Source organism: Rhinatrema bivittatum, chromosome 8 (genome assembly GCF_901001135.1).
Source record: "Rhinatrema bivittatum chromosome 8, aRhiBiv1.1, whole genome shotgun sequence".
Classification (NCBI taxonomy): Eukaryota; Metazoa; Chordata; class Amphibia; order Gymnophiona; family Rhinatrematidae; genus Rhinatrema; species Rhinatrema bivittatum.
The window spans coordinates 30,180,276-30,205,702 of NC_042622.1; the positions used below are offsets into that span (position 1 = coordinate 30,180,276).

General features: G+C 44.0%; 1 protein-coding gene and 1 long non-coding RNA gene across 4 annotated transcripts in view; one reads left to right on the plus strand and one right to left on the minus strand.

The window, feature by feature from the left end:
• The window catches only part of SLC9A8 (solute carrier family 9 member A8), a 220,172-nt gene that overhangs the window by 85,874 nt on the left and 108,871 nt on the right, over positions 1-25,427 (minus strand). For all 3 annotated transcript variants that reach the window (XM_029612295.1, XM_029612294.1, XM_029612296.1), the window contains 3 exons: positions 24,130-24,273; positions 8,915-9,053; positions 6,253-6,358 (listed from right to left, as the gene is read on the minus strand). In XM_029612295.1, the coding sequence (XP_029468155.1) occupies positions 6,253-6,358; positions 8,915-9,053; positions 24,130-24,273 (389 nt within the window). The remainder of the gene's footprint in view (positions 1-6,252; positions 6,359-8,914; positions 9,054-24,129; positions 24,274-25,427) is intronic.
• LOC115096953 lies at positions 2,059-24,136 on the plus strand. Its single transcript, XR_003858173.1, has 4 exons — positions 2,059-2,163; positions 2,603-2,824; positions 6,110-6,289; positions 22,152-24,136. It is a non-coding gene; the product is annotated as an uncharacterized LOC115096953 (long non-coding RNA).

The window sequence follows — 25,427 nt, forward strand, 5'->3', positions numbered from 1 at the left end:
ACTTTTTTTTCAGCGCTTCAAAATGGATTACATTCAGGTACTGTAGGTATTTCCCTATCCTCCACAGGACTCACAATCTAACAGGCCGATACAGTAACGAGCGGTAGGAAGAGCTGCGTTAGTGCCGGGCGCACCCGCGTTTGCCGCACGCACGGTCCGGCTCACCTACCGCTCGATACTGTATTAAAATCACATGCAAATTCAAGCCGCGTCCATGAAGCGCAATCCATTTTACTGTATAGGCGCTTATATACATCGCCTATACAGTATCCTGGGTGCGCTGGTACCTGTCATTTCAAATGTCATTTGAAATGCATTCGCGACTCGACATGTAAAGTGTAACTTACTTTTCTTGCAGCCCTCCTCCGGAGACGCACCGCGGCTCCCCTGCCTCCCGGGGGCAGCCGGCGGCAAAAGTGGCCCCCGCCGGCGAAGATGGATGCCTGCACGGGCCCCTCTGCCAAGATCGCTCCCGGGCAAATTCTTCACTAAAGCGCGGCCTCTCCTCCGAAGCTTCTTCGCTTAAGCCAGCAAAGCGCACGGGCGTGCGTGACGTCACTGCGTACGTTCGTGCGCTTTGCTGGCTTGAGCGCCCAAACTGACGTCACGGCGGAAGAGCGAAGAAGCTTCGGAGGAGAGGCCGCGCTTTAGTAAAGAATTCGCCCGGGAGCGATCGTGGCAGAGGGCCCGTGCAGGCATCCATCTTCGCCGGCGGGGGCCGCTTTTGCCGCTGGCTGCCCCCGGGAGGCAGGGGGCAGCCCCCGGGAGGCAGGGGAGCCGTGGTCTGCCTCCGGAGGAGGGCTGCAAGAAAAGTAAGTTACACTTTACATGTCGAGTCGCTTTTCCCCTTTTTTCGCTTTTCGTTGCTTCGGGAGGAGGGGAGAGGACTGGGGCTGCCCCGGAGACCGGCACCCATGGACGCGGCCAGGGCAGGTGAGCGAGGGCTGGGGGAAAGTTTGCCGCCTACCCTTACCCCTGCCTCTAACGCAGGGATAAGGGTAGGCGGTAAGTTAGCAGGTTAAACGCGCGGCTAAACTGCAGGTTAAAAAAGCGATAGTCGGGGCGTGCGTTACTGTATGGGAGGGAATAGCTAATCTAATCGTTTACATGTAATATACATGCCGCGGGCGGAAGGGGTTTCCCATTGATTTAAAGAGGCGGTAAGAATGGGTTAAAGGGGATAGTGAATCGCGGGTTGGACTAACGCGGCCAAATTGTGAGTAGAAAGCGGGTTAGAAGCAGGGTAACCGCGGCCGCACTTTACTGTATTGACCTGTAAGTTTGTACCTGAGGCAATGGAGGGTAAAGTGACTTGCCTAAGGTCACAAGGAGCGACAGCGGGACTCGAACCCTGGTCTCCTGGTTCATAGCCCACTGCTCTAACCACTAGGTTGGCATGCAACAAAAACAGATTTTGCATTTTCTTCGCATGATGCTGCTTAAGCACCTGGCAGAACACCAATAATCTACCTATGGCAGGTCATGGATCATTTTGTATGAACCTATGCCCTGCAGTGATTTGTCTATAAAGTTGAATGATAATCAGGCATGCTGAGGGGATGCAAATGAATCCCTGCTGTCACAAATTTCTACCTGTGAGAGGTTATGTAGTTCAGAGCTGCTGAAAACTTTGCACAAATCTAGGAACCAGTCAGACCAGCCCCTCCCTCCCCCTCCCCCGCTGGTGGGCCGACAAAGCGCATCCTCCTCATTCCAGCCCTCGTAGGCCGGCACAGACCAACCCCAAATAGTTTTTTTTGCATTTCCCCCAGAAACTCTATAATTTATACAAATTCCTGGAGTCTCTGAGTGAAATGCAAAGCTCCCAGGTATGCATACACTTCTGCATATTTTATTTAGACTTTTTAAAAAAAAAAAAAAAAAAAAAAGTCTATTTGTTGCTCAAAACTTAAGTGCCCACTCCCAGTTCTCTCTATGTGAAGAGTGACTACACAGTAAAGCATTCACTACTGAACTATATTTCCTGAAACTTGATAAAATGCATGTATACAGGAATGCAAGACTTATTTGCTCCACTTCAAGGATAATTACAGGTAACAAAACCAAGCGAGCAAGTTTGAGTGTCTCACATTTTGTCCTCTTCTCAGATGGTGCACCTCGTAGCCTGGCACCTCAGGTGTCCACATGCCGAGCACATGAAAGGTGAGGAGGAGGAGGAGGGGGGGGGGGGGGGGGGGACAGCTGTGAGGACCTTGCTGATCTGAACCTGTCGCCCGGCCTGCAGTGGTAGAAACGACGTGATTGCTTCACATGTTGCAGAAATCGCACAAGGTCCATTACAAACAAAACAGTCTGCTGTGATCTTTCATCCATCACCTAAAACATATACCCAGCGCCTTTTCTCTCTGTTACCCTGCACCCTTCCTGCTCCTCCTCAGCCCTTATAAAACTTTCCCTCAATGCCTTCCTATCGTCCTTTTTGCCCCTCCCTCATACCAATCTCTCTTCTTAGATTTCTCTCAACGTTTCCAGCTTCTCTCCAGATCTCTTTCCCCCCCAGCTCCAGGAATCCTCTCTGACCCTCTCTTCCGCTTTCTGTTCCTGTCTAATCACCGACCTGTTTTCTTTCCCCCGACTCCAGGGGGCGGCCAATGCCGGGTCCTCAAGAGCCGCGAAGCAGGCCTGGGGTTTTCAGGATTATCTGTAATGAACACGCAGGAGACGCATCTGCCTACAAACTCGCCTCCATGCACAACCCCCCTGTGGATATCCTGAAAAGCAGGCCCGTCTGGGGCTCCTGAGGACTTGCCTTAATCTTTAACCTTTTGGTCACCTGAGAAGCCTCCCCCTTTGCATCCCGCAGGTCAGAAGTTTTCAATACTGTTACCCTGATATCCTCTCCCCCACCCTTATATTTTAGTCATTGATGCAAACTCTCCTTGGTGGTGCCAATCAATGACATTTTGCCCCCATGCATAAACTAAATTAGAGTTGGCTTTCTCCAACAGGATCGGGAGCGCGAAGAAATCACAGAGCCAGCAGCACACAACAGTTGCCGCTGTGTGTTTTTGGGTTTTGTTTTTTTTTTCGGCTGACATATGCCGAAGCTCTGAAGGGACCATGAAGTGCAGCAAATTTCTTGAGTTGTAGGGAAAGTCAAACAAACATCTAAATGGGTTAATTTGCTTCTATTGCTGAATGGTACAATTTAAAGCTCTTGCAAGATCTGTAAACAGCTGCTTAATACACTTCTACTTTTCTATTTAAAAAAAAAAAAAAAAAAAAGCAAAACACTTTTATTAAGAAGGAAACAGAAGATTAAAACTTCAATAGGCTTTTTTTTTTTTTGCTTTCTTTTGCCATGGTAGTTTCCCCCCGTTGCTTTGAGCCTCCAGCTCAAAATCAGAACCAGAGCTGGGATCCTGGTGCCATGAGTCTTCATGTGCAATTATCCAGGAATTTTATCCCCCCTCTCAAAGCACCTAGTCTGATCCTTCTAGTAAAAGTCTTGGGCTGGGGACCATGTGAAACGCTTACTGTGAACTTCCACTCTGACAGACTAATAAAAGCGAGGTCCCTTTAAGACTGCCACAAATCTGGCAGGACATAACCAGGGGGTCTCTTGACTGCCTGAGAGTTAGCTGCGCCATCAGACAAGCAGAAGTCATTCCCAGAGCTAACTGAGCTCTGGGAAAAAAAAAAAAAAAAAGGGCTGCGGCGAGACCCTAATCTTACTATTTGTTTGAAAAAAGGGTATCAGCAATATGCAAGACTGAACATCGGTGCATCCCATCCCCCCACATAGACACAGTATTTGCAAAATTTTGTGCCTACATGCACAATGCCAATCTGAACTGGTATTCACCTACAGAGCCAAGGAACTGAGCTTGGTCATAATATAGCAATGCTGCAGTACTATATTGTGACCAAGTACTATATTGTGACCAAGTTCCTTGGCTCTGTAGGTGAATACCAGTTCAGATTGGCTTTGTGCATGTGGGCACAAGATTTTGCAAATATAGTCCTACTGTGTCTATGTGGGGGGATGGGATGCACCAATTTTCGGTCTTGCATATTGCTGATACTATTTGTTTGAAAAAAAGGTAAGATTAGGGTCTCGCCCTAATGTGAAGGTTATTTTTTTCTTTCCTGATCGCTTCAGTAAAAACTCATCCGGTGCACTTCCTTCACTGCGTTGACCTTTGTACTGTTACCAAGTGTCCTAGCCCTGGCATGCTCAGAAGTAGCAAACAGACAGAGCGATAGATTGGATTTCTTCTCCCGTTCAGAGATGCCGAGGCCAGAATTCCATCTTGAAGAATTCCTGATGAGAGAGGGGGAGGTTGCCCTTTGAGGTTATGTTTTTCCCTCCTTCCACCTGGAGAGCTCAAACTGAGAAGCGAGAGAGAGGGTTGCACAGGTACCCCGGGCGCCTTCTGGCAAATCACTGGCTTTGAATGCGGCCGTTAGGTGCAGCTCTCCCTCCAGTGTGAAGGTTGCTTCCTCAGCAGCCCTAGACAACCTGAGGAACAAAACACTGGAGGACCGTTTCTGTCTGAAAACATGCTCTAAGATTTTGTTAGTATCTTATGCAGAGCTTTTACAGAATTGGCTTCTTCTACTGTGACTAAAGGGAGGAGGATTAGCCTAGTGGTTAGAGCAGTGGGCTATGAACCAGGAGACCAGGATTCGAGTCCCGCTGTCAGTCCTTGTGACCTTGGGCAAGTCACTTTACCCTCCATTGCCTCAGGTACAAAACTTAGATTGTGAGCCCTCTGGGGAATGGGAAATACCCACAGTACCTGAATGTAAACCGATGTGATATGTCAGATTTAATGTCGGTATATAAAAATAAATAAATATTAAAAAAATATTAAATACGTTTACTCTCTCTCACTGTTTTATTGTAAAATTTGATACGATTATGAATATTTTGTGATCTGCACTGGACAATTTATTAGAACCTTGCAGAATATAAAAATACACAAATAAATACATTTGTCTGGGCTCCTACTCTTCATTTGAATTAATCAAGTAGTCAGGGGGGCTTTTCTGTTCTATTCAGCTATTTCAACGAATGTATTTTTTGAACCTTTGTACATAGCCTTCCTCTTTTCATTTTGTTTTATCCTCCCACAATTCATGCTACTCCCAGTTGAATCTATTAACTAAATTCTTAGATTTCTTGTTGTATACTTTTTGGTTTTTTTTTGTTCTTTGTAAAGGCCATGCCTATTTGATACTCATTGTTCTAAGTTATCTGTAAACCGGTGCGATGTGCAAACGGTTGTCGGTATATAAAATCTTTAAAACAGAATAAATAAAATATTGTTCATTCTGAACTACCCTTGGGGGGAAAAAAAGTATCAAACACAGTTTTTGAATCTAGAACATTTCAAACACTTGGATATAAAGAAAAGCTGCAGTCAAGATTTGTGAGGAAGTGGGGAAGGTGCATGTAGATAGGTTAGTGAATTTCTGCCTTAGTAACTGGGTGACAGCACTGCACTCCATGGCCAAGTCTTTTCAGTATCAGTGTAATGCATCAGCTTTCTCACTAGGTAAAAAAAAGTCTATTCCTGGACTTGCTAAACACAGAACTGCAGATCTAGACTTTGGTCTTCAAGTATAAATTTAGACATTTAACAAATAATTACGGAGGCTCCGTATAAACGTATATAGAAGGGATGCCAAAAAAAAAAAAAATAAGTTTGAATGGATTTATCAGCCATTTGGGCTGCAGCCGGACTCAAGCTACAAAGATGTCAACCAGTGGCCAGACTGACCATCAGCTAGGAGTAGCCTAGTGGTTAGAGCAGTGGAAACCAGGGTTCATGTCCCACTACTGCTGCTCCTTGTGACCTTGGGCAAGTCACTTTACCCTCCGTTGCCTCAGGCACAAAATTAGATTGTAAGCTCTGTGGGGATAGGGAAATACCTACAGTACCTGAACGTAATCCACTTTGATGTACACTATGAAGTGCCGAAAAGCGGAATATAAAAATAAATCACAGTTTCACTCTGACTGGCTCCCATAATATCAGACTTTATCCATTTTTAACACGAGACTCAAACCGTCAACAACATGCACCAGCCTAGAAAAACTTTTAAACTGTTTTTTTTTTTTTTTTCAATTTTGCGGTAACAGTACCACCCGAGTATCTGGCAGTAAGCAAGAGCAACACAATATGATATCTGCAACATTGAGGGTTAAGCTTGGTTCTTTTACCCATCAATGGAAAACGATGATTTCTTCCCTGGGGAGGGAAGCAGATACGGCGTCTACCTTACCTGACAATGAGATACCCTCAGAAAGTCCATACGGAAGGTAAGCAAAGATAATCATCATGCCAAACTCCAAGGAGGGGGTTTTTCTTAAATCTATATGCTTCAGTACATAGATACCGCTTGTTAAGGAAACAATTAGAACATATACAAACGTAACATTTTTTACAATAATGCACTGCAAGCATTTCTTGCTGAGTATCTTTGTTTCTTAACAGATATCTTCAAAGTGATGAAATTGCAGAATATGCAGCAAAAACCATTTTAAAAATATTTGGCAGTTTTAGGGAGCAATTTTCAGAACTGCACAGGCAGATGCAGAGTCAGTGGGCGCTCTCGCCAGCTCTCAAAAGCATGACTGCGCGTTTTTGAAAATTGCCCAAGGAAAATAGTACCCACGCCTGTTTTTTCTGCGGGTGCTTTTTCCAGCCACAACGCTGCACGTAGTTTTGAAAATGCAAACTTTTGCTATCTCCTTCAGCCTCTCCCTACCCTGAGAACATCTTCACAAAAATGCACATGCAGGGTGGATAATTTGCAAATAGTCCTTTTGCCTACGCTAACAGCCATTTACGCAGCTTAATGGCTTTTGAAAATTGCCCCATTAATCTCAAAACATTGAAGATCATTGTCTGCAATCAGTAGAAACTAAAAGATGTACATTTCTGCACACAGGTGACCTCTTATGCTGATAAGAAATCATGTCATAGTCCTAGCATACATATTCACTTTGTAATAGTCTCCCTAAAATACAAACATCTGAACAGCACAAAAGATCTTAGTGAACCAATGCTATAAAACATAAATTAAAACGGCAAAACCCAGTAAACTCAATCCAGACAGAAAGTTTTCAGGCAAAGTATTTCTAGTCAGGTAAACTAAACTGCATAGCCCAAGACTTCTGTCTGGATTAAAGCAGTTTTACATTTCTATATAATTGGATGTAGTCCTAAACTCATGCATATTATTCGGACAAAATGTATTATCTGGAACCAAGTGTCACCCCCATATTTCAGTGGAAACTGAAATTGGATATTTCACATCTAGCTCTGAATCAGTGACACACCTGAACCCCCCCCCTCCACATTTCTGCTGATGCTAAATCATCAATATCTCCTTCATGTTTATATTTGGAATTCTTACCTCTTACAGAGCTATAGATAGATCTTCATGTATTTATCCCCATTTAGTTTAATCAGAAAACCAGGAAAACATTTCTCTATTTAACAAAGGACAATTTGTGTACGGTTAGAAATAATAAAATAGTGGCATTATAAGCTAAAATGCTTTGCTTCTATTTAGCCTTCACTATATTGTGCGATTAATAAGAATCCCAACAATAAGGGCTATTATCTCGACTTGAGGTGCCATGTTCAGAGGAGATTAAACGTCCATATAACAATTCTACTAAACAGAGGCTGAAAGTAAGTCTGTGTCTAAGCCAGCCCGTCGGTTTCTATTCATCCAAAACTTACGCTGCCTGTTAGCAGGGCACCAGCGCTGTGGCTTGGGTGCACACAGAACAAGGCCAGCAACTGTTGCTATTTTAAGACTGAAGGCAAGCTTTCAAAAGCAACAAAGGTGTCTGCATTTTAAAGACACATCTTTCTTTTTCATTCCGCAGCAACCTCTCTGGTCGTTTAGCAACCTCTGCAAGCTGCTGTTACAAGCCACAGATAAAACTGAGGGGCAGGCTAAAATTAGGAGGCTGCTGGCTGGATAATACATATTGATTGGCACAATTCCAGGACTTAATTTTTCTGGGAGGGGAGCAAATTCATTTCCTATTTTCCACCAAACGTTCCACGCAAGTAGAAGAAAGATCTACTGTAATGCAGAACGTGAACGTGCCTACCCAGGCTGCAGACTGAATTCGAACAGGTTATGAAATAAGAAAACAGCTAGCGCTCTTTTTAATTATTCTATTTCATTTTAAGGTTTTGAAATAGGCGCCTAGAATAAATATTGCAGTGACCTAACCCTGGACCAACTCTTCCAGTGACTCTCAATAGCAGCAGAGGGAACAGCTTCAGGGAAGCTGCATCTTGCTTGCTGTCTGTCACAAGAAGTCATTGGGGGGGGGGGGGGAGGGGGAATGGGAAACTGCTAATCCGGTCTGGTCTGCAGGATATCCATAATGAATATGCATCCGGTCTGGATATCCATAATGAATATGCTAATCCGGTCTGGTCTGCAGGATATCCATAATGAATATGCATCCGGTCTGGATATCCATAATGAATATGCTAATCCGGTCTGGTCTGCAGGATATCCATAATGAATATGCATCCGGTCTGGATATCCATAATGAATATGCTAATCCGGTCTGGTCTGCAGGATATCCATAATGAATATGCATCGGCTATAGCTGCCCACAAGGGAGCCAGTGCATGCAAAGGCCTTCTCATGCATAATCAACGGGGACCATCCTGAAAACCTGACCCGTCTGCAGCATTCAAGGTCCAGAGCTGACTACCTTTGTGCTAGAGGGTGTGTGCATGAGAGCATATCCAAAAAGGAAGTCGAAAGGTAAGGCACTCGGAAAACGATCTACTGGCGAGGAGAGGAACAGAAAAACTGTGATTAAATAAAACTTACGGTTGCCACAGAACAGCAGAGATGGTCAATTTATGCAAGGTTTTTATCCCATGGAAAAAAAAAAGGATATTAAAGCAGATATAAGGCCAGTTAGCGTCCCAAGAGCTGCGGACCCAAAGAACATCTTAAGGAAATATGCAAGGGCCTGGAGAAAGGTCTGCCATCCACTTACGTTTGACATATTTTCTCTGGTTAACCCTTCTGCCGTGCTGAGAATCAAAGATTACAGGGAAATCAGTTACACGTTCCAAACTTTTACCTTAAAATAGTCAACTGTATGAAAGACTTCAGCTTCTCTGTTACTGCTTCTTTTAAAACGGCTTTTTACCGTGAAACGATGAATAGAATGTCACAGGAAATTAAGTCAAAACTCTTGATTCTACCCCTTAGGGGAAACACTTTCTCACAGATGACTCCAATCCTGCTCCTGGAAAAGTACTCTCAGGATGGTTACAAGGGTACATGAACAACGGCGTAAAATAACCCCTTAAGGAAGCAGCTAGAGAGGAGGATACTGCGTGAGGCTCTGAGCATATTTTACATTTGCACAATTCACATCAATATGCACTGTGTTTATTTAAAAGGGTTACTCGGCTAGGTGCAGGAAAGCATACAAATTAGGTACGGTTACAGTTTACCTCTTCAACAACAGACAAATCAAACTAACAATTAGCTGTGATTATGTGCCTTCTCATCCTGACTCTTCCAGTGGTCGGGATCACCTCACGGGGTCCACACCAGACAATGAATAAATTAGTCAGCTGTACCATATGCTTGTTTAAATAAAAAGTATATTTAATGTGTGTGTGTGATCCAGATCTGTATGCGTTCCACCCATAAAATGTTATTCTTCTATAAATAAACAAGTGTTCACCTGTCAGAGGAAAAACATCATTAGGGCTTGTGGTTATATGCCCCTGTCTTCAAGGCTTGAACAGAGCAAGGGGCATCTCTTATGTGCAATTGTATAGCTCTGTGTACTGTAGTGGTGCTGTAACAGAAATAAGCCATTTTGGGTGGCTAGTTTCATTTTTGCTAGAACTGTGTTTTGGGTTGTTGTTTTTTTTTTTTTAATTACAAATGTACTTCATAACATGATCCAATATTATTATAAGCACACTGTTTTAATAAACAGGAATTGCTTTCATAGGAAGGAATACCATGAGACTATAAAACAGCTCTTAGGAGAATGTTTTTGTGAAAGGAGATCTTATCTGTGTAGCATGTACCTTATTAACTTGCGTTTTCAGATTCACAGAATGTCACTGTGTCCTTTAAACAGTAGCAAAATTGCTTACCTTGTAATAAGTGTTATCCCAGGACAGCAGGATGTAGTCCTCACATATGGGGTGACATCATTGATGGAGCCCTATTGCGGGAAAACTTTGTCAAAGTTTCTAGAAACTTTTGACTGGCACTCCGAGCCCACTGAGCATGCCCAGCATGCCATGATATTCTCAGCCACAGGGGGTCTCCCTTCAGTCTCGTATGTAGCAATAAGCTTTAGCAAAAATAAAATAATAAAACTTATCGGACCCAACTCCGCGGGGTGGCAGGTGGGTTTCCTGCTGTCCTGGGATAACACCTATTACAAGGTAAGCAATTTTGCTTTATCCCAGGACAAGCAGGATGCTAGTCCTCACATATGGGTGAATAGCAAGCTAGAGGCTGCGTCATTTTGTAGTGAAGCAACAGTAAAGTATTGTTCTTGAAAATGAGGTAACCGAAGATCACAGCAGATTGGATGTAGAAGGAGTTGGGATTAAACTGGAAACAAGTTCTTTAAGACAGATTGTCCATATGCTGAATCTTGTCATCCTTGTTTGTCCAAACAGTAATGAGCTGCAAAGGTGTGAAGAGAACTCCATGTTGCTGCTTTACATATGTCAAGAATTGGAACTGAACGGTAGTGTTCTACTGAGGTTGTCATTGCTCTTACTGATTGCGCCTTTACTCGCCCTTGGAGAGGAAGGCCTGCTTTTTCATAGCACAACTGTATGCAATCTGCTAGCCAATTGGATAGAGTATGTTTACCCACTGCTTTTCCCGGTTTGTTTGGATCATAAGATACAAAGAGTTGAGTGGATTTCCTGTGGACTGCAGTGCAGTCTAAGTAAAAGGCTAGCGCATGCTTACAGTTCAAGGTATGTAAGGCCCATTCTCCTTGGTGAGAATGAGGCCTTGGAAAGAATGTGGGCAAAACTATAGATTGGTTCAAGTGGAATTCCGTAACTACTTTGGGAAGGAATTTTGGATGTGTCCGGAGAACCACTCTGTCATGTAGGAATTTTGTATAGGGTGAGAAAGTGACAAGTGCTTGTAACTCACTAACCCTTCTAGCCGATGTAATAGCTATAAGGAAGACAGTCTTCCATCTAAGAAATTTAAGATCACAGGAATTCATGGGTTCAAAAGGAGAATGTACGAGTCTTGTTAAAACCAAATTCAGGTCCCATTCTGTGACAGGTGGCCGAATTGGTGGTTTAAGGTGAATTAAACCTCTCATAAATCTACTGACAAGAGGATGTATGGATATTGGTGCATCTCCCATCTTGTTATGGAAAGCTGAGACTGCAGTAAAATGTACTCTTACAGATGATGTCTGGAGACCAGAATCTGAAAGATGGCATAAGTAGTCTAGTAGAGAAGTTGTGGGACAGGAGAAAGGGTCAATACTCTTTTGCATGCACCACACAGCAAACCTTTTCCATTTCGAAGAATAATTCTTTCGTGTTGAAGGTTTACGTGAAGCTATAAGCACTTGAGATACATTGGTTGAAAGATTGAGTGGTTGTAAAATCAAGCTTTCAACATCCATGCTGTCAGGGATAGGGACTGAAGGTTGGGATAGCGCAACCAACCCTGATCCTGAGTTATGAGAGTGGGAGCTACACCCAGGCAAATTGGCTCTCTGATTGAGAGGTCTAGAAGTGTGGGAAACCATACTTGTAGAGGCCAATATGGGGCTATGAGTATCATGGACCCCTTGTCCTGTTGTAGCTTCACTAGAGTTTTGGTTATGAGCAGTATCGGAGGATACGCGTATAGAAGGCCTGAGTTCCAAGGGCGAGCAAAGGTGTCCTTGGCTAGTTGGTGATTCTGCCTGTGCAGAGTGCAGAATTTGTCCACTTTGTGATTCAAGCGTGACACAAAGAGGTCTATTGTTGGTTGTCCCCAACATTGAAATATCCTGGTCGCTACTAAGGGGTCCAGGGACCATTCGTGTGATTGGAACTGACGACCGAGTCGATCCGCCACTACGTTGTGAATGCCTGCCAGATAAGTGGCCCGGAGAAACATTGAGTGTGTCAGGGCCCAGTCCCAAATCTGTGCAGCTTCTTGACAAAGGAGATACGAGCCCGTACCTCCGTGTTTGTTGATGTACCACATGGCTACTGTGTTGTCCGTTTGGATCAGAACAGTCTTGTGTGAAAGGCAGTCCTTGAATGCATGCAGAGCATAACGTATAGCTCAAAGTTCCAGGAAATTGATTTGAAATGTTGCTTCGAGTTTTGTCCAAGTACCCTGGGTTTGGAGATTGTCTATGTGAGCTCCCCAACCTAAGGTGGATGCATCTGTAGTTAAAGTTGTGTAGTAGATGTGTAGTAGATGTGACTCGGTTATTTTCACTTTCGAATAATAGAAGGACTAGGGGGCATTCCATGAAGTTAGCAAGTAGCACATTTAAGACTAATCGGAGAAAATTCTTTTTCACTCAACGCACAATAAAGCTCTGGAATTTGTTGCCAGAGGATGTGGTTAGTGCAGTTAGTGTAGCTGGGTTCAAAAAAGGTTTGGATAAGTTCTTGGAGAAGTCCATTAATGGCTATTAATCAATTTTACTTAGGGAATAGCCACTGCTATTAATTGCATCAGTAGCATGGGACCTTCTTAGTGTTTGGGTAATTGCCAGGTTCTTGTGGCCTGGTTTTGGCCTCTGTTGGAAACAGGATGCTGGGCTTGATGGACCCTTGGTCTGACCCAGCATGGCAATTTCTTATGTTCTTCAGTTATTTGTGGGACTGGTTGCGCAAATTGTCCTTGTTTGCCCACCAAAGTAGAGATGAACGTAGCTAGTGGGTTACTTGAATTGGAAAGGACAGTGGTTGAATGGCTTGGATCCATTGTGATCTTAAAGTCCATTGAGTTACCCTCATGGCTAACCTTGCCATAGGAGTGACATGAACTGTGGATGCCATGTGGCCTAGTAAGGTTAGATACTGATGAGCTGTTGCTTGTTTCTTTGAGTGAATCGAGTTTGCCAGTAGGGAAAGTGTGTCTGCCCGATCCCCGGGTAGAAAAGCTTTTGAAAGTATGGTGTTAAATTCTGCTCCTATGAATTGAAGCAGGTGAGATGGAATGAGGTGGGACTTTTGATAATTGATGAGAAAGCCCATGGAGTGAAGTACAGTAATTGTTCGACTGAGAGAAGCCAGAGCTCCTTGTTGAGATTGACTTCTGATGAGCCAGTTGTCTAAATAGGGAAAAACATGGACACTTTCCTTATACAAGTGTGCTGCTATTACTGCTAGACATTTGGTAAATACTCTGGGAGCAGAGGCAAGTCTGAATGGTAGTACTCTGTACTGGAAATGTTGATGACCCACCATGAAGTGCAGATTCTTGTGATGAGGAGGGAATATTGGAATGTGAGCGTAAGCATCTTGAAGATCCAGAGAACAAAGCCAATCTCCTGTTTGAAGAAGTGGAAGCATGGTGTCTAGAGAAACCATCCTGAACTTTCTTTCTTCAGAAATTTGTTGAGATTTCTGAGGTCTAGGATGGGACGTAGGCCTCCAGTTTTCTTTGGAATGAGGAAATAATGGGAATAGAATCCTCTGCCCTGCTGAGTCTGGGGCACTGGCTCTACAGCCCTGGCTCTCAAAAGGGTGGATAATTCTACTTGCAATTGGATTATGTGATTTTCGCTTAGAGGAAGAGGTCTCGGAGGAGAATCTCTTGGAACTGAGAGGAAATTGAGTTGGTAACCTCGAGATATTATTTCAAGTACCCATTGGTCTGTTGTTATTTGTAACCAATGGTTGTAGAAGGAGGATACTCTGCCTCCTACCGGAAGATCTGGTTGAGGATTGAAGAGATGGCCTTGGTCTCTGGGAAAAACCTCAAAAGCCTGCAGCCGGTCCCATCTGCGGTGGAGGTTGAGGCGTAGCCGCCCTAGGTTGTCTGGGCTGAGCTCTTTGCTGCGGCCTAGTAGATCTGCCCCTTGATGCTGGAGGGTAATAACGCCTCTGTCGATAGAAGGGTCGTCTAGATTCTTTTCTTGGAGGCCGATGAGATGACTGGGTAGCAGTATCCTGTGGAATTAACGAAAGTTGGCGCAGGGTTTCTGTGTGTTCTTTTAATTCTGCTACCGCATCTTGCACTTTGGAACCAAAAAAGTTATCACCAAGACATGGTAAGTCAACTAATTTTTCCTGAACTTCAGGCCTGAGATCTGAGGCCTTAAGCCATGCCCAATGTCTTGCACTTATACCAGAGGCCGCTACTCTGGAGGCTGTTTCAAACCCATCATAAGTGGCTCGGACTTCGTGCTTGCCAGCTTCGAGTCCTTTGTGAATGATTGCTTGGGCTGCTTCTTGATATTGCTGTGGTAATGATGTTGAAAATTCTTGCATCTGTTTCCACAGATTTCTTTGATATTGAGTTATATATAATTGATAAGATGAAATTCTGGTATTTAACATGGCTCCTTGATAAATTTTTCTTCCCAGGGAATCTAAGAATCTATGATCCTTTCCTGGAGGAGTGGAGGAATGCGGCCTTATCCTTTTTTACTTCTTTTGTGTGGATTCCACAACCACTGATTGGCGTGGAAGCTGTGCCTTTTGGTAACCAGGAACAGACTGTACCAAATAAGTAGTGTCCATTCTTTTGACAGCAGGTACTGAGCATGGGTGCTCCCAAAGTCGATGCTGTAAGTCTAGGAGAACTTCATGGACACGTATGGCTACTACTTGTTTTGGAGGATCCACAAATTGGAAGACCTCCAATGTTTGCTGTCTAGCATCTTCCTCAGTTACCAAGGTGAAGGGTATGGTGTCAGCCATATCCTGAACAAAATTTGTAAAGGATAAATCCTCCGGTGGAGATTTCTTCCTTTGGTCTAGAGGGGAAGGATCTGACAAATTCTTCTGAGAAAGTGTCTGTATGCCCATCATCCCAAGTATCATATGGATCATCCAGAGGTGGAGATAGCGGAGAAGATCTTGGTGGACGAGGAAGTCCTGAAGGACCTGGTTGCGGATCAAGGGGTATCCTTCCAGGAATCTCTTCTCATGGTTTGGGTGGAAGAACACCGACTACTTCATAAAATCTCTTCATGAGAAGTTGGTACAGTGCATATTCAGGATGTCCTGGAGCCCCAGGTGACATCGGCATCGATGGTATCAGGTCTGGAATCGACGATGGAATTGGTGTTGGTATCGATGGTCGCCTTGGCATCGACTTAGGCTGTGGTGCCGGCATCGATGGGGTTGTCGGCATTGGTGCAGGCACCGGCATCGGTACAGGTACCGGCATCTGTTCCTTTAAGGCCTGGAGCACCGCTTGACGGATGAAATCAGACAATTCCTGTGTTACAGCTGGTGCAGGCAGAGCAGCTGTACGTGGTGGCGGTGAAGGTGTGGATGTTCTTTTCAAGAGCCTTGTGGAGGTTCGACAACTGGTGTGTCTCCATGGGATGAAGGCCCCGGCATCGGAGGTACCAGTGTTTCCTGGATTCTTGGCCGTTTCGTGGTCGATTCCTCCGGGGAAAGAAGCGCCTCTGGTATCGATGGGTGTCGGTGCCGATGACTTGCTTTGAGCGGTGTTCAATCGCTGACTTCGTCGATGCTATCGATGACGTTGGTGATGGATAGTTCTCCAATCCCTCCGGACGACGTTTTTTCAAAATTATGTGTTTAGAGACTCCAGCCGGAGACAATTTTGTCGATGTAGAGGGAGATGGCAGACGCTGTAGATGGAATAAATGCTCCAACTTTTCTTGCCGGGCCTTTCTTCCCTTCGCAGTCATTTCTGCACATTTAGGGCAGGTTGTTACGTCGTGTTTTTCCCTCAAACAAAGCACATACTCAAGGTGTGGGTCTGTAATGGACATTGTCCGATTACAGATGGGACATTTTTTAAATCCCGTAGCAATTTTAACGTCGACAGCCGTCGATGAAATGAGGAGAAAACGTGAAAAGAAAAAATTTTACTCAGAGAGTAAAGACGAGATAATGATTACTCACCAGCTGGTGGAAACCTGAGAGATCACGTGTGGGAGAAAATGAATGAGAAATGTGACTTTTAGTCAGACAAAACACTGTGAGAAAACTCAAAGAGGCTCCTGCTCCGCGATACCTACAGCAGCGTGGAAAAACGAAGACTGAAGAGAGAACCCTGTGGCAGAGAACATCATGGCATGCTGGGCATGCTCAGTGGCTTCACAGGGTCAGTCAAAAGTTTCTAGAAACTTTGACAGAAAGTTTTCCGCAATAGGGCTCCATCAATGATGTCACCCATATGTGAGGACAAGCATCCTGCTAGTCCTGGGATAATCATTATTTCATTTTTAAGTTACTCATGCACAATGAGGCCAATATTCAGTAGGCCATTTAGTGGATAAGGTATCCGGCTACATATAGCCAGATAACTTGTCCAGTATATTCAGCAGGATAAATGTCCCGCTGAATATACTTGTTTAAAGTTAACCGGCTATGTACAGTCAGATAACTTTATCCCTAAGTGGCCATTGGTTGAATATGGCCGGTTAGACAAAGGTATCCGGCCTCGTGTGACTGAATGCTTAGCTGCTTACCCGGATATCTTCAGAGATCTGCAGGTAAGTAGCACACCTTTAAAAAAAAAAAAAAAAAAAAAAAAAAAAAAGGCACCAAGTTGTAGGCCTCAAAGCTTTATGCCCACCTTCTCACCACTTGTCTCAACCCCCCTCCCCCGATCATCAAATAATGTGCCCCTTCTTTAAAAAGCACACAAATGCAAAAAGGTGAGCACCACCGGCCCAGGCCTCCAGCCGTCCTCCCCGCTAAAAAAAATATTAAATTTCTCCCTTCTGCTCCCCCAAACATCCACTCATCCCCCTTCCCAGCCAGGCACATTCTCACGGTGGAAGTGTACTGTGTAATGTACAATTACTGTGTGGTGTGCAAGTACTGGGTGGCGCAGAGGGACAGGGTGGCGCACAGGTATTTATTTATTTATTTAAAGCTTTACTATACCAACCTTCTTGATGCAATCAAATCAGGCCGGTTTACATGGAACAGCAGTATTAAAACGATAACATTAACCAGAGAAGCAAAAAGTTACAATAAAACAAGGGAATATAACTGGGAAGATGATAAAAGCAGAGGAGGGGAAGAACTCAAAGAAGAATACAACAGAGGAGATGAGGGTGTAAGAGAGGCCTACATCTGCTCTGATATGTGGCAGGACTAAGGTGTGTCAATGCTAGCCTGGGTTAGGGGAAGGCTTGTCTGAATAACCACGTCTTAAGTTTTTAAAAAAAAGTCAGAAGACAAGTTTCCTGTCTGAGATCAGGGGTATAGCGTTCCAGATGGAAGGTCCTGCTGTCGAGAAGGCCCGTTCTCTGATGGTTGATCGGTGAATAACTTTGATAGGGGGGGGGGCTTGTAGAGATCCCTTATAAGCTTTTCTAATGGGTCTGGCCGAGGTGTGAATATTGAGTGGAAATTGCAGGTCAAGGGGGACCTGGTGGTGGATGCTTTTGTGGATAATAGTTAGGGATTTGTGAAGGATTCTAAAGCTCACTGGGAGCCAATGCAGATCCCTGAGGATAGGCGTAATGTGATCTCTCCGCTTAGTGTTCGTTAGTATTCTCGCCGCTGCATTCTGGAGCATCTGGAAGGGTTTTGTGGAGGAAGCAGGGAGATCTAGAATAGCATTACAATAATCTACCTTAGAAAACAGAATAGCTTGGAGAACAGATCTGAAGTCGTGGAAGTGTAGTAGAGGCTTGAGTCTTTTCAGCACTTGTAGTTTGTAGAAGCCATCCTTGGTAGTGTGGTTTATGAACTTCTTTAAACTGAGATGTCTATCGATTATAACTCCCAAGTCTCTTGCTTGGAAGATTTGAGTGTTGGAGAGCGTCTGTTGGTGGAGGTCACAGTCTTCTGGGGTGATAAGGAGGAGTTCCGTCTTGGCTGCATTGAGCACCAAGTTGAGGCCAGTAAGGAGGAGATTTATCCTTTGCAGACAGTTGTCCCATTGCTTGAGTGATTTTACCAGAGAATCGGTTATGGGGATCAGAATTTGAACGTCGTCCGCGTATATGTAGTATTTCAGATTTAATGTCGTGAGTAGTTGGTAAAGGGGAAGGAGGTAGACATTGAACAGGGTGGGAGATAGAGAGGCCCTGGGGTACTCCAAGTGGAGAATTGATGCGTGGAGATTCCTTATTATTGACTTTGACTTTATAGCCTCTGTCGCTGAGAAATGAGTCAAACCATCTGAGTGCTGATCCTGTTATCCCTATGTCCGATAGCCGATCTAATAAGATGGAATGGTTGACTGTATCGAATGCCGCTTAGATATCGAGGAGCACTAGCAAGAAGGAATGTCCTTTGTCAAGGCCCATGCTGAGGTGGTCCGTGAGGGAGATGAGGAGGGTTTCGGTGCTATGTGATTTACGGAAACCGTATTGTGCTGTGTGGAGAATTTGATGTTCTTCAAGATACTCCGATAGTTGGTTGTTAACCACTTTTTCCATGAGCTTGGCTACAAACGGCAGGTTGGATATAGGGCGGAAATTGTTAGGGTCTCCAGGGTTCAGGTTCGGTTTCTTGAGTATGGGTTTAAGAGTGGCCAGATTGAGAGCATCAGGGTAAATTCCTTGTGAAAATGAACAGTTAATAATATCGGCTAGATGTTTGGAGATAGAGTCCGGTATTAGAAGAAGTAGTTTGGCCGGAATTTGGTTGAGAGGGTGTGTGGAGGGATTCATTCTCTTAAGGATGGTTCCAATCTCCATAGCGGAAGTGGGTTCAAAGGATTCCAACGAAGCTTCCAAATTAGAGAGGGAGGATAAGGAGATGGGCGGCGTGTTAGGGTTGGGTGGCAGTCGTGTTAGAAGGTTGGAGATTTTATTCTGGAAGAAGAGAGCCAGATCATTGGCTTTAGATTGCGCTTGGTCATCCGGAAAGGGTGGGGTGGCGGTTTTAGTAAGTTCCGATACATAAGAGAAGAGGGCCTTCGCGTCGAATACCAAATCATGGATTCTAAGGGCGTAGAAGTCCCTTTTTGTTCGTAGTGTTGCGTTTCTGTAATAGTGAAGAGCTGCTTTGTATATAGCTAGAGTGTGAGGGTTGGGGGTCTTCCGCCATTTATTTTCTGTCTGAGGTCTTGTTTTAGTAATCGGAGCTCCTTTGAGAACCAAGGTTGTTTATTTTTTTGATTCGGGTTAATTTTCTTTGTCAATAGGGGGCATACGCTGTTTGCTACTGCTTCCGTGATGTTATTCCAGGAGCGTATGGCTGAGTTGGGGTTTGATAAGTCAAGGTTAGGAAGTTCTTTGACCAATGAATTGCTGAGGACTTCTGAAGTGCAGGATTTCCTGTAATGTAATGTGGTGAGGGCGGGGTGAGATAAGGGTCTACCTTTCATCTCGAGGGTAGAGGTGATAAGAGAATGATCAGACCATGGAACTGGGAGGCATGAGGGAGGAGTGGGCTGTGTGAGGCCGGAGTTAGTGAAAATGAGGTCGAGCGTATGTCCCACTTTATGCGTAGGCTTGTTGACAAGTTGCTGGAAGCCCATGGCGGAGAGGGAGGTTAAGAAAGCTTCACAGTTGGATGAGAGAGGGGTCGAATCTATATGTAGATTGAAATCCCCTAATATGATTGGGGAATCCAGGTTTATGTATTTGGCTATGGTTTCTATCAAAGGTGAGGCATCCAAGTCTAGAAATCCTGGCGGAGCGTATGTGAGGAGGATTTGGAGCGTGTTGGATCTAAACAAGCATACTTCTAGTTTGGATACCGTTTTGGTTGGTTGAAGAGTAAGATTAAAATCTTTTTTGGCTGCTAAGAGGAGGCCTCCACCTCTTTTCTTTTGTCTAGGGAGTGAGAAGACATCATATAGATGAGTGGGGAACTGATTTATCAGTGCTGTATCCGTCGGTTTGAGCCAGGTCTCTATGATGGCACAGATATCTGGCTTGGCGTCAAGTAAGTAGTCATGGATGATATGGGTTTTCTTGGTGATCGACTGGGCATTGAATAGAGTGAGGGTGAATAGGGCCAGCCCAAGGAGTTGGGTAACAGGGGAAATCATGATAGGATTAAGGGTTCTGTATGGGCGAATTTGGTGCTGTATGGGTGAGTTCGCCCTAGAGATGTGGTTGTAGTTTAGGATGGGTATTAAGTAGCCTTGCATCATGGAGGTCTAGGGTAGTCCCCTATTAGAGTACAGTCGAGAGTGGATTGGCAGAGACGGTCCTGAGGTGAGTTGGTAAGTAGCGAGAGTGAGAGTGAGTTAACCTCCGTCAATCTCATAACAGTCTGCTAGGGGTTTAAAGGAGAGAAGTAGTAACCAATAAATCTTGCTGGGCAATGGTTCGTGTACTGGGACGCATGAAGGGGCGCACGGCGCCGAGGTAATGGCCCTAATTTGAAGGGCTTCCGCTCCCGGGGTTCGGGGCCTCCGATTGGCCGTCGGGATGGTGTGGGCGCGGCTTCAGGCACCCTCGGAGCGGTGGAGGCTTAACATTGGGGTGGAATCGCCGCAAGTAAGGGGTCTCTTACCCCGATTGCTGGTTGCAGGGTGCAGGTCTCCTGACCTGAGCTGTGCTGTGCTGCTATGCCGCTGGGTAGCGCAGAGGTACTGGGTAGCGCAGAGGTTGCTCCCAATGTTATTATCTAAGTAATGCTGGAAGTGTATGCTGGGATGCTTAGCACTGCGATCCCGGCAGATCAGGAGGGGTGATTTGCAAGGTAACCAGGTGGAGGGGGGTGAGTGGATGTTTGGGTGGGAGTAGAAGGGATAAATTTTATAATTTTTACCGGAGGGGGTGCTGAAGACCCAGGCCAGCAGCACTCATCTTCTTGCACTTTAATGTGCTTTTTAAAGATTGGGGCCCTTTTTTTTTTTTTTTTTTATGAGCGGGGAAGAAGGGGATTTGAGACAGGTGGTGGGAGGGTGGGCATCGGGCTGAGAGCCCTGCGACTTGGTGTCTTTTCTTTTCTTAAAGGTGGGCGCATATCTCTGAAGATATGCGGGTAAGTAGCTGGTTGTCTGGCCTCATGAGACTGGACAACTTTACACCCGTTTCTGAGTGCTGTAGTTATGCGGCTAAGTTAGCTGGATATAGCCAATATTTGGCTAAGTTAGCCAGACCCCTCCCCGAACTCCCCAAACATGTCCAGCTATAATTTAGCTGGATAAGAGGCTGAATATGCCGTATAAGCCACTTAAACGGATAACTTGTGAGTTATATCTGTCTAAATGGCTTTTGAATATCTACTCCAATATTTCAAGATTTGGTTCCAACTAGCCTCACATACATCTGTAGGAGTGCGGGGTATACATTTTTAAAATAAATAGTTTTAATCAGCTCCAGAAACAATGCACCTAAGTTAAATAGTCTCATTCTATCCAAAGGAAATAAAAATGAATGAAGACTGGACTTGAGCCAGTGGCCTAAGCAGATATAAAATAGAAGCCAATAGGAGACAGCACATAAGACAACTTTACATTTTCATTTTTACAATTACTTCCACATTTTCTTTCGCACGCTCAAATAACGGGCCTAAGCATCGGCTTTTACTTTTTTTAAACTAATAACTATCATCACAATGTACTTTAGCTAAATCACAAATTAATCACCTCCAGGGCAGGCCAATCAAACTCTTATACTAGTTTTGTTCCAACTGAAAAACTGACCCAGATTTATCAAACAAAAAACCCCCTATTCCGTAGGCCAAAACACCATGGCAAAACTTCCACAGGATTTTAAGTTCCTGCCGCCCCCAACAAGGCAAAAATAACTCAAAGCTATCATCTTTACTTCTAATGACAACTGTGTGAATTCCTCCTTGTCCTGCTTCCTAATCTGAAGTCAGTTTGACGTGATTTCGGCTACAAAATATTTGGCATCCGTGCATGGTGGATTAATGTTTAGCGCACTAGAGTGTGTTACAGGTTTTGATGTGGGGTTGGATACATCAAATGATTCAAGCAGCAGTTCTGATGACCGACATACAAAGAACCTGAATAAGAGCAGACATCTCTTGAAAAATTAACCAAGTTTTGGTTTTTTTTTGCCCCTGCAGGAACAAGCCTGGAGCCAAGTTCACATAGCTGAGCTACCTGCACTATCTATTTTTTTTTTTCCCATGGACAAAAACCTCTGAATACATCTGGCCCGGTGTCAAGAGGAGAAACAAACGTTCCTTGTAAAGTCTGAAAAGTTCTATCCCATGCCGAGCTCGTCCGCTGATGAATTGGGCCTTTGGGACCCACCATGCCTGGCAAGGAATGTACAGAAGTCACAAGCTGCTCGTGTGAAGTGCTGGCCAGCATAAAAAAAAAAAAAAAAAGAACATAGTAAACAATACGGGCTCCCGTCTTCTGCTGCAGCTTGAACCTTCTCTACGTGGAAGCAAATATCTTGAAAGACTACATTTAAGGACCAGGCAAATCATTTTTTTCTCCCCCCACAAACTGGCGCTTAATAGTTTCATTTTCTAGCCAAAACTCAAGAACGATCTCTCGGGGACTCTGAGACGACTCAGGAAGGCAGTCCAGCACATGGCTACAAATGTTTCCTTGTGGCTTAAGTGCGCTTGGCCAGGATTTCTTTCTTGCCTCTCTGTTTTTTTTCAGCTTCAATGGCACGCTGCTTCTTCTCGGGGCAGGCGCTCGCCTGATGGAGGAAATGGGACCACTGAAGCCAACTGCTGAATTGTTGTTCCCAGCTTAGGACATTCACCTCTGTTTTCCTGCGATAAGCTTCCCGTCGTCCACCCTGAGATGGTCTGGCTGTGTATGAATTATGAATGGAGGACTTCTGTGGGAAGCGGAGAACCTTAACATCCGCACAAAAACCGTGCGGCCCAACAAGTTGAGGCGTGAGAATCCCCCACCTCGGTACTAGTGCGGCAGTCTTCCCACAGTGCTATGAAGGATCTTCTAAAGCCATCCCCGCCTGGTACTTTCCTATACTTTTGATATTTCAGCAAGCCATCCAAGTTTTGAATCCTTACAGCAGGGGTAGGCGACTCCGGTCCTGGAGTGCCACAAACAGGTCTGATTTTCAGTATATCCACCAGGTGTATTTGCATGCACTGCCTCCATTATATGTAAATATATCTCGTTCATATTCATTGTGGATATCCCGAAAACCAGACCTTTTTGTGACACTCCAGGATTGATGTTTCCTACCTGCCTCTAAGGCAGGGATAAGGCATGATAATCGATGTGTAGACCTGGATTTTTGGTATTAGATCTTAGATCATGGTCAGTGAAAATACATCAGAGCAGATTCCCCCAAGAAGGCGCTTGTACAGTGGATCCTGCGCTCAGTCTCACTGCTGATGCCTGCACTCAGAGAGGTGGTTATCAAGCTACAAGTAGAACTTAACTCTAAAGTTTTGTCTCTCAGTCCTAGTTTGGGTTGAATCACTAGCAAAGCCTGATGAAGGCTGATCGTGCAAATTGGTCTTTTCCATGTTAAGTGGGCCTTGAACTTCAATAGACGTGTACAAAAAATCAAGCTTGGATTGGAGGTTGTTCTCAGTGTGGGTATACATTCGGGAACTTGAAATTTTATCAAAATTAGGGTACACTGGCAGGGAAACACATGACCTTGGGGCTGATATACAAATAAGACAAGTATCTCCCCAGCCTTTAGTGGCTTTTACTCTCTGTCAAAAGTGCAGCTCTGAGCAAATGAAGAAAAAAGTGCCATGCTAGAACTAAAATGATACTTAATTTTTCAATGATTAAATACGTTATCAGTGCACTGTTATCCATAAAAGCAGTACATCTCATGAACAAGGTTTTATAAAGGACTTTTTCATGTAAAGCAAATAACTGAAAAAAAACCAACCAAACAAAACAAACACACGCTTTTGAAGTTACATTTACTGTTCAGAAACAGAATATTGCCATTGTCAGCACTTCTCTTAACAACGTGCATACCTTTGTCACTAAATAACAGAGATATGAAAATATAAAAGTGTGCTTCTTCTAGCTCAAATTTCTATAATTTTTAACAATTTCATTAAAATATTATTCTCAATCACTTACTTTGTTAGCACAATAGAGACCGCATCATTCAGAATACTTTCTCCAAAAACCAACATGTTCAGCACTGGGTCCACATTAAGTGCGTTAAAGATAGCAATAGTAGCCACTGGGTCAACAGCTGATATTAAGGAACCAAATGCGAAACTGTGAAGAAAGCAGAGGTGTTCATATTTAGTCGTTGAGAATATCTAACAACAAGGACCAGTTTAACAGTGTGTTATACTTTTATGTACACAATATGCACAGCATCCGTAAAACGGAATGCTCTCTGGTTGACAGCAATTTGTGTATTTCTTTATCCACATCTATAGATAGATAGATAGTTATGATATATATTAGAGATGCATGAAAAATCAGAATCTCAGATCTTGATGCAATACATATTCACCAGGGGAAATGGGCTGGGCTGAGAACTGATCTTCTCTGCAGGGCTAGTTTAACCCAGTACGCCAGCTCTTATATTCCACAGAGTGTTTATTTTTATTTGGATTAAGGAGTAACATCCTCAGTCACAAAGCGCTCAGCTTGATTTTTCAAATTTATCTGCAGCGTTTTGCACAAAAAAAAAAAAGCAGGGTCAGAGTCCGCAGGTACTTTTGACCTAAGGACCTTGCAATTTAAAAAAATAAAAGGGAAAAACTACGTGGGATTATTAGAGGTCAAAAGGAGCAACTAGGTAGGGTTATTAAAAAAACTACAGTCCATCATGTGGTGCCATCATGTTTTTCAGGAAGCGTGCATTTTTCAAATCCTCCTTCCAGGAAAACAGCAGCACTGAACTCCCACAGTTTTAACAAGAGTGATGTACAGGACAATTCCCATCAACAGCTGAAACATTATCCTTTTAATCTGCTCAATTTTGTTGGATTTATTGATTTGTTTTAAAATAAATGGAGCAGTCATGTACAGAGACTACAACTGGTATAAAATATTCATCTCACACAGGTCTGCATTTCATTTGTTCTGCAGTTTTGTCTCGGGCCTACCTCTTTCATTAACTTCTGTAGATCTAGGCATAGCCATAATCATCTACGGATAACGACAAGATCCTTAAATGTTGCTTTCTGGATCAAACACTGCACATTTTCAGTTTGAACATAAAACTATACACTGGCACTCATCCAGTTTACTTTTCCTTCTATTATGAAAGCCTGCGTTACAAGAGCAATGCCCCGAGGTAACTACACCTAAAATCTGAAGATGTTTCTTTCTTGGCACATTGAAGCTATTAGAAAATTACCATTTATTACTATAAATTTTGCTACTACAAGATGAGCAAGCAATTCAATTAGTTTAGC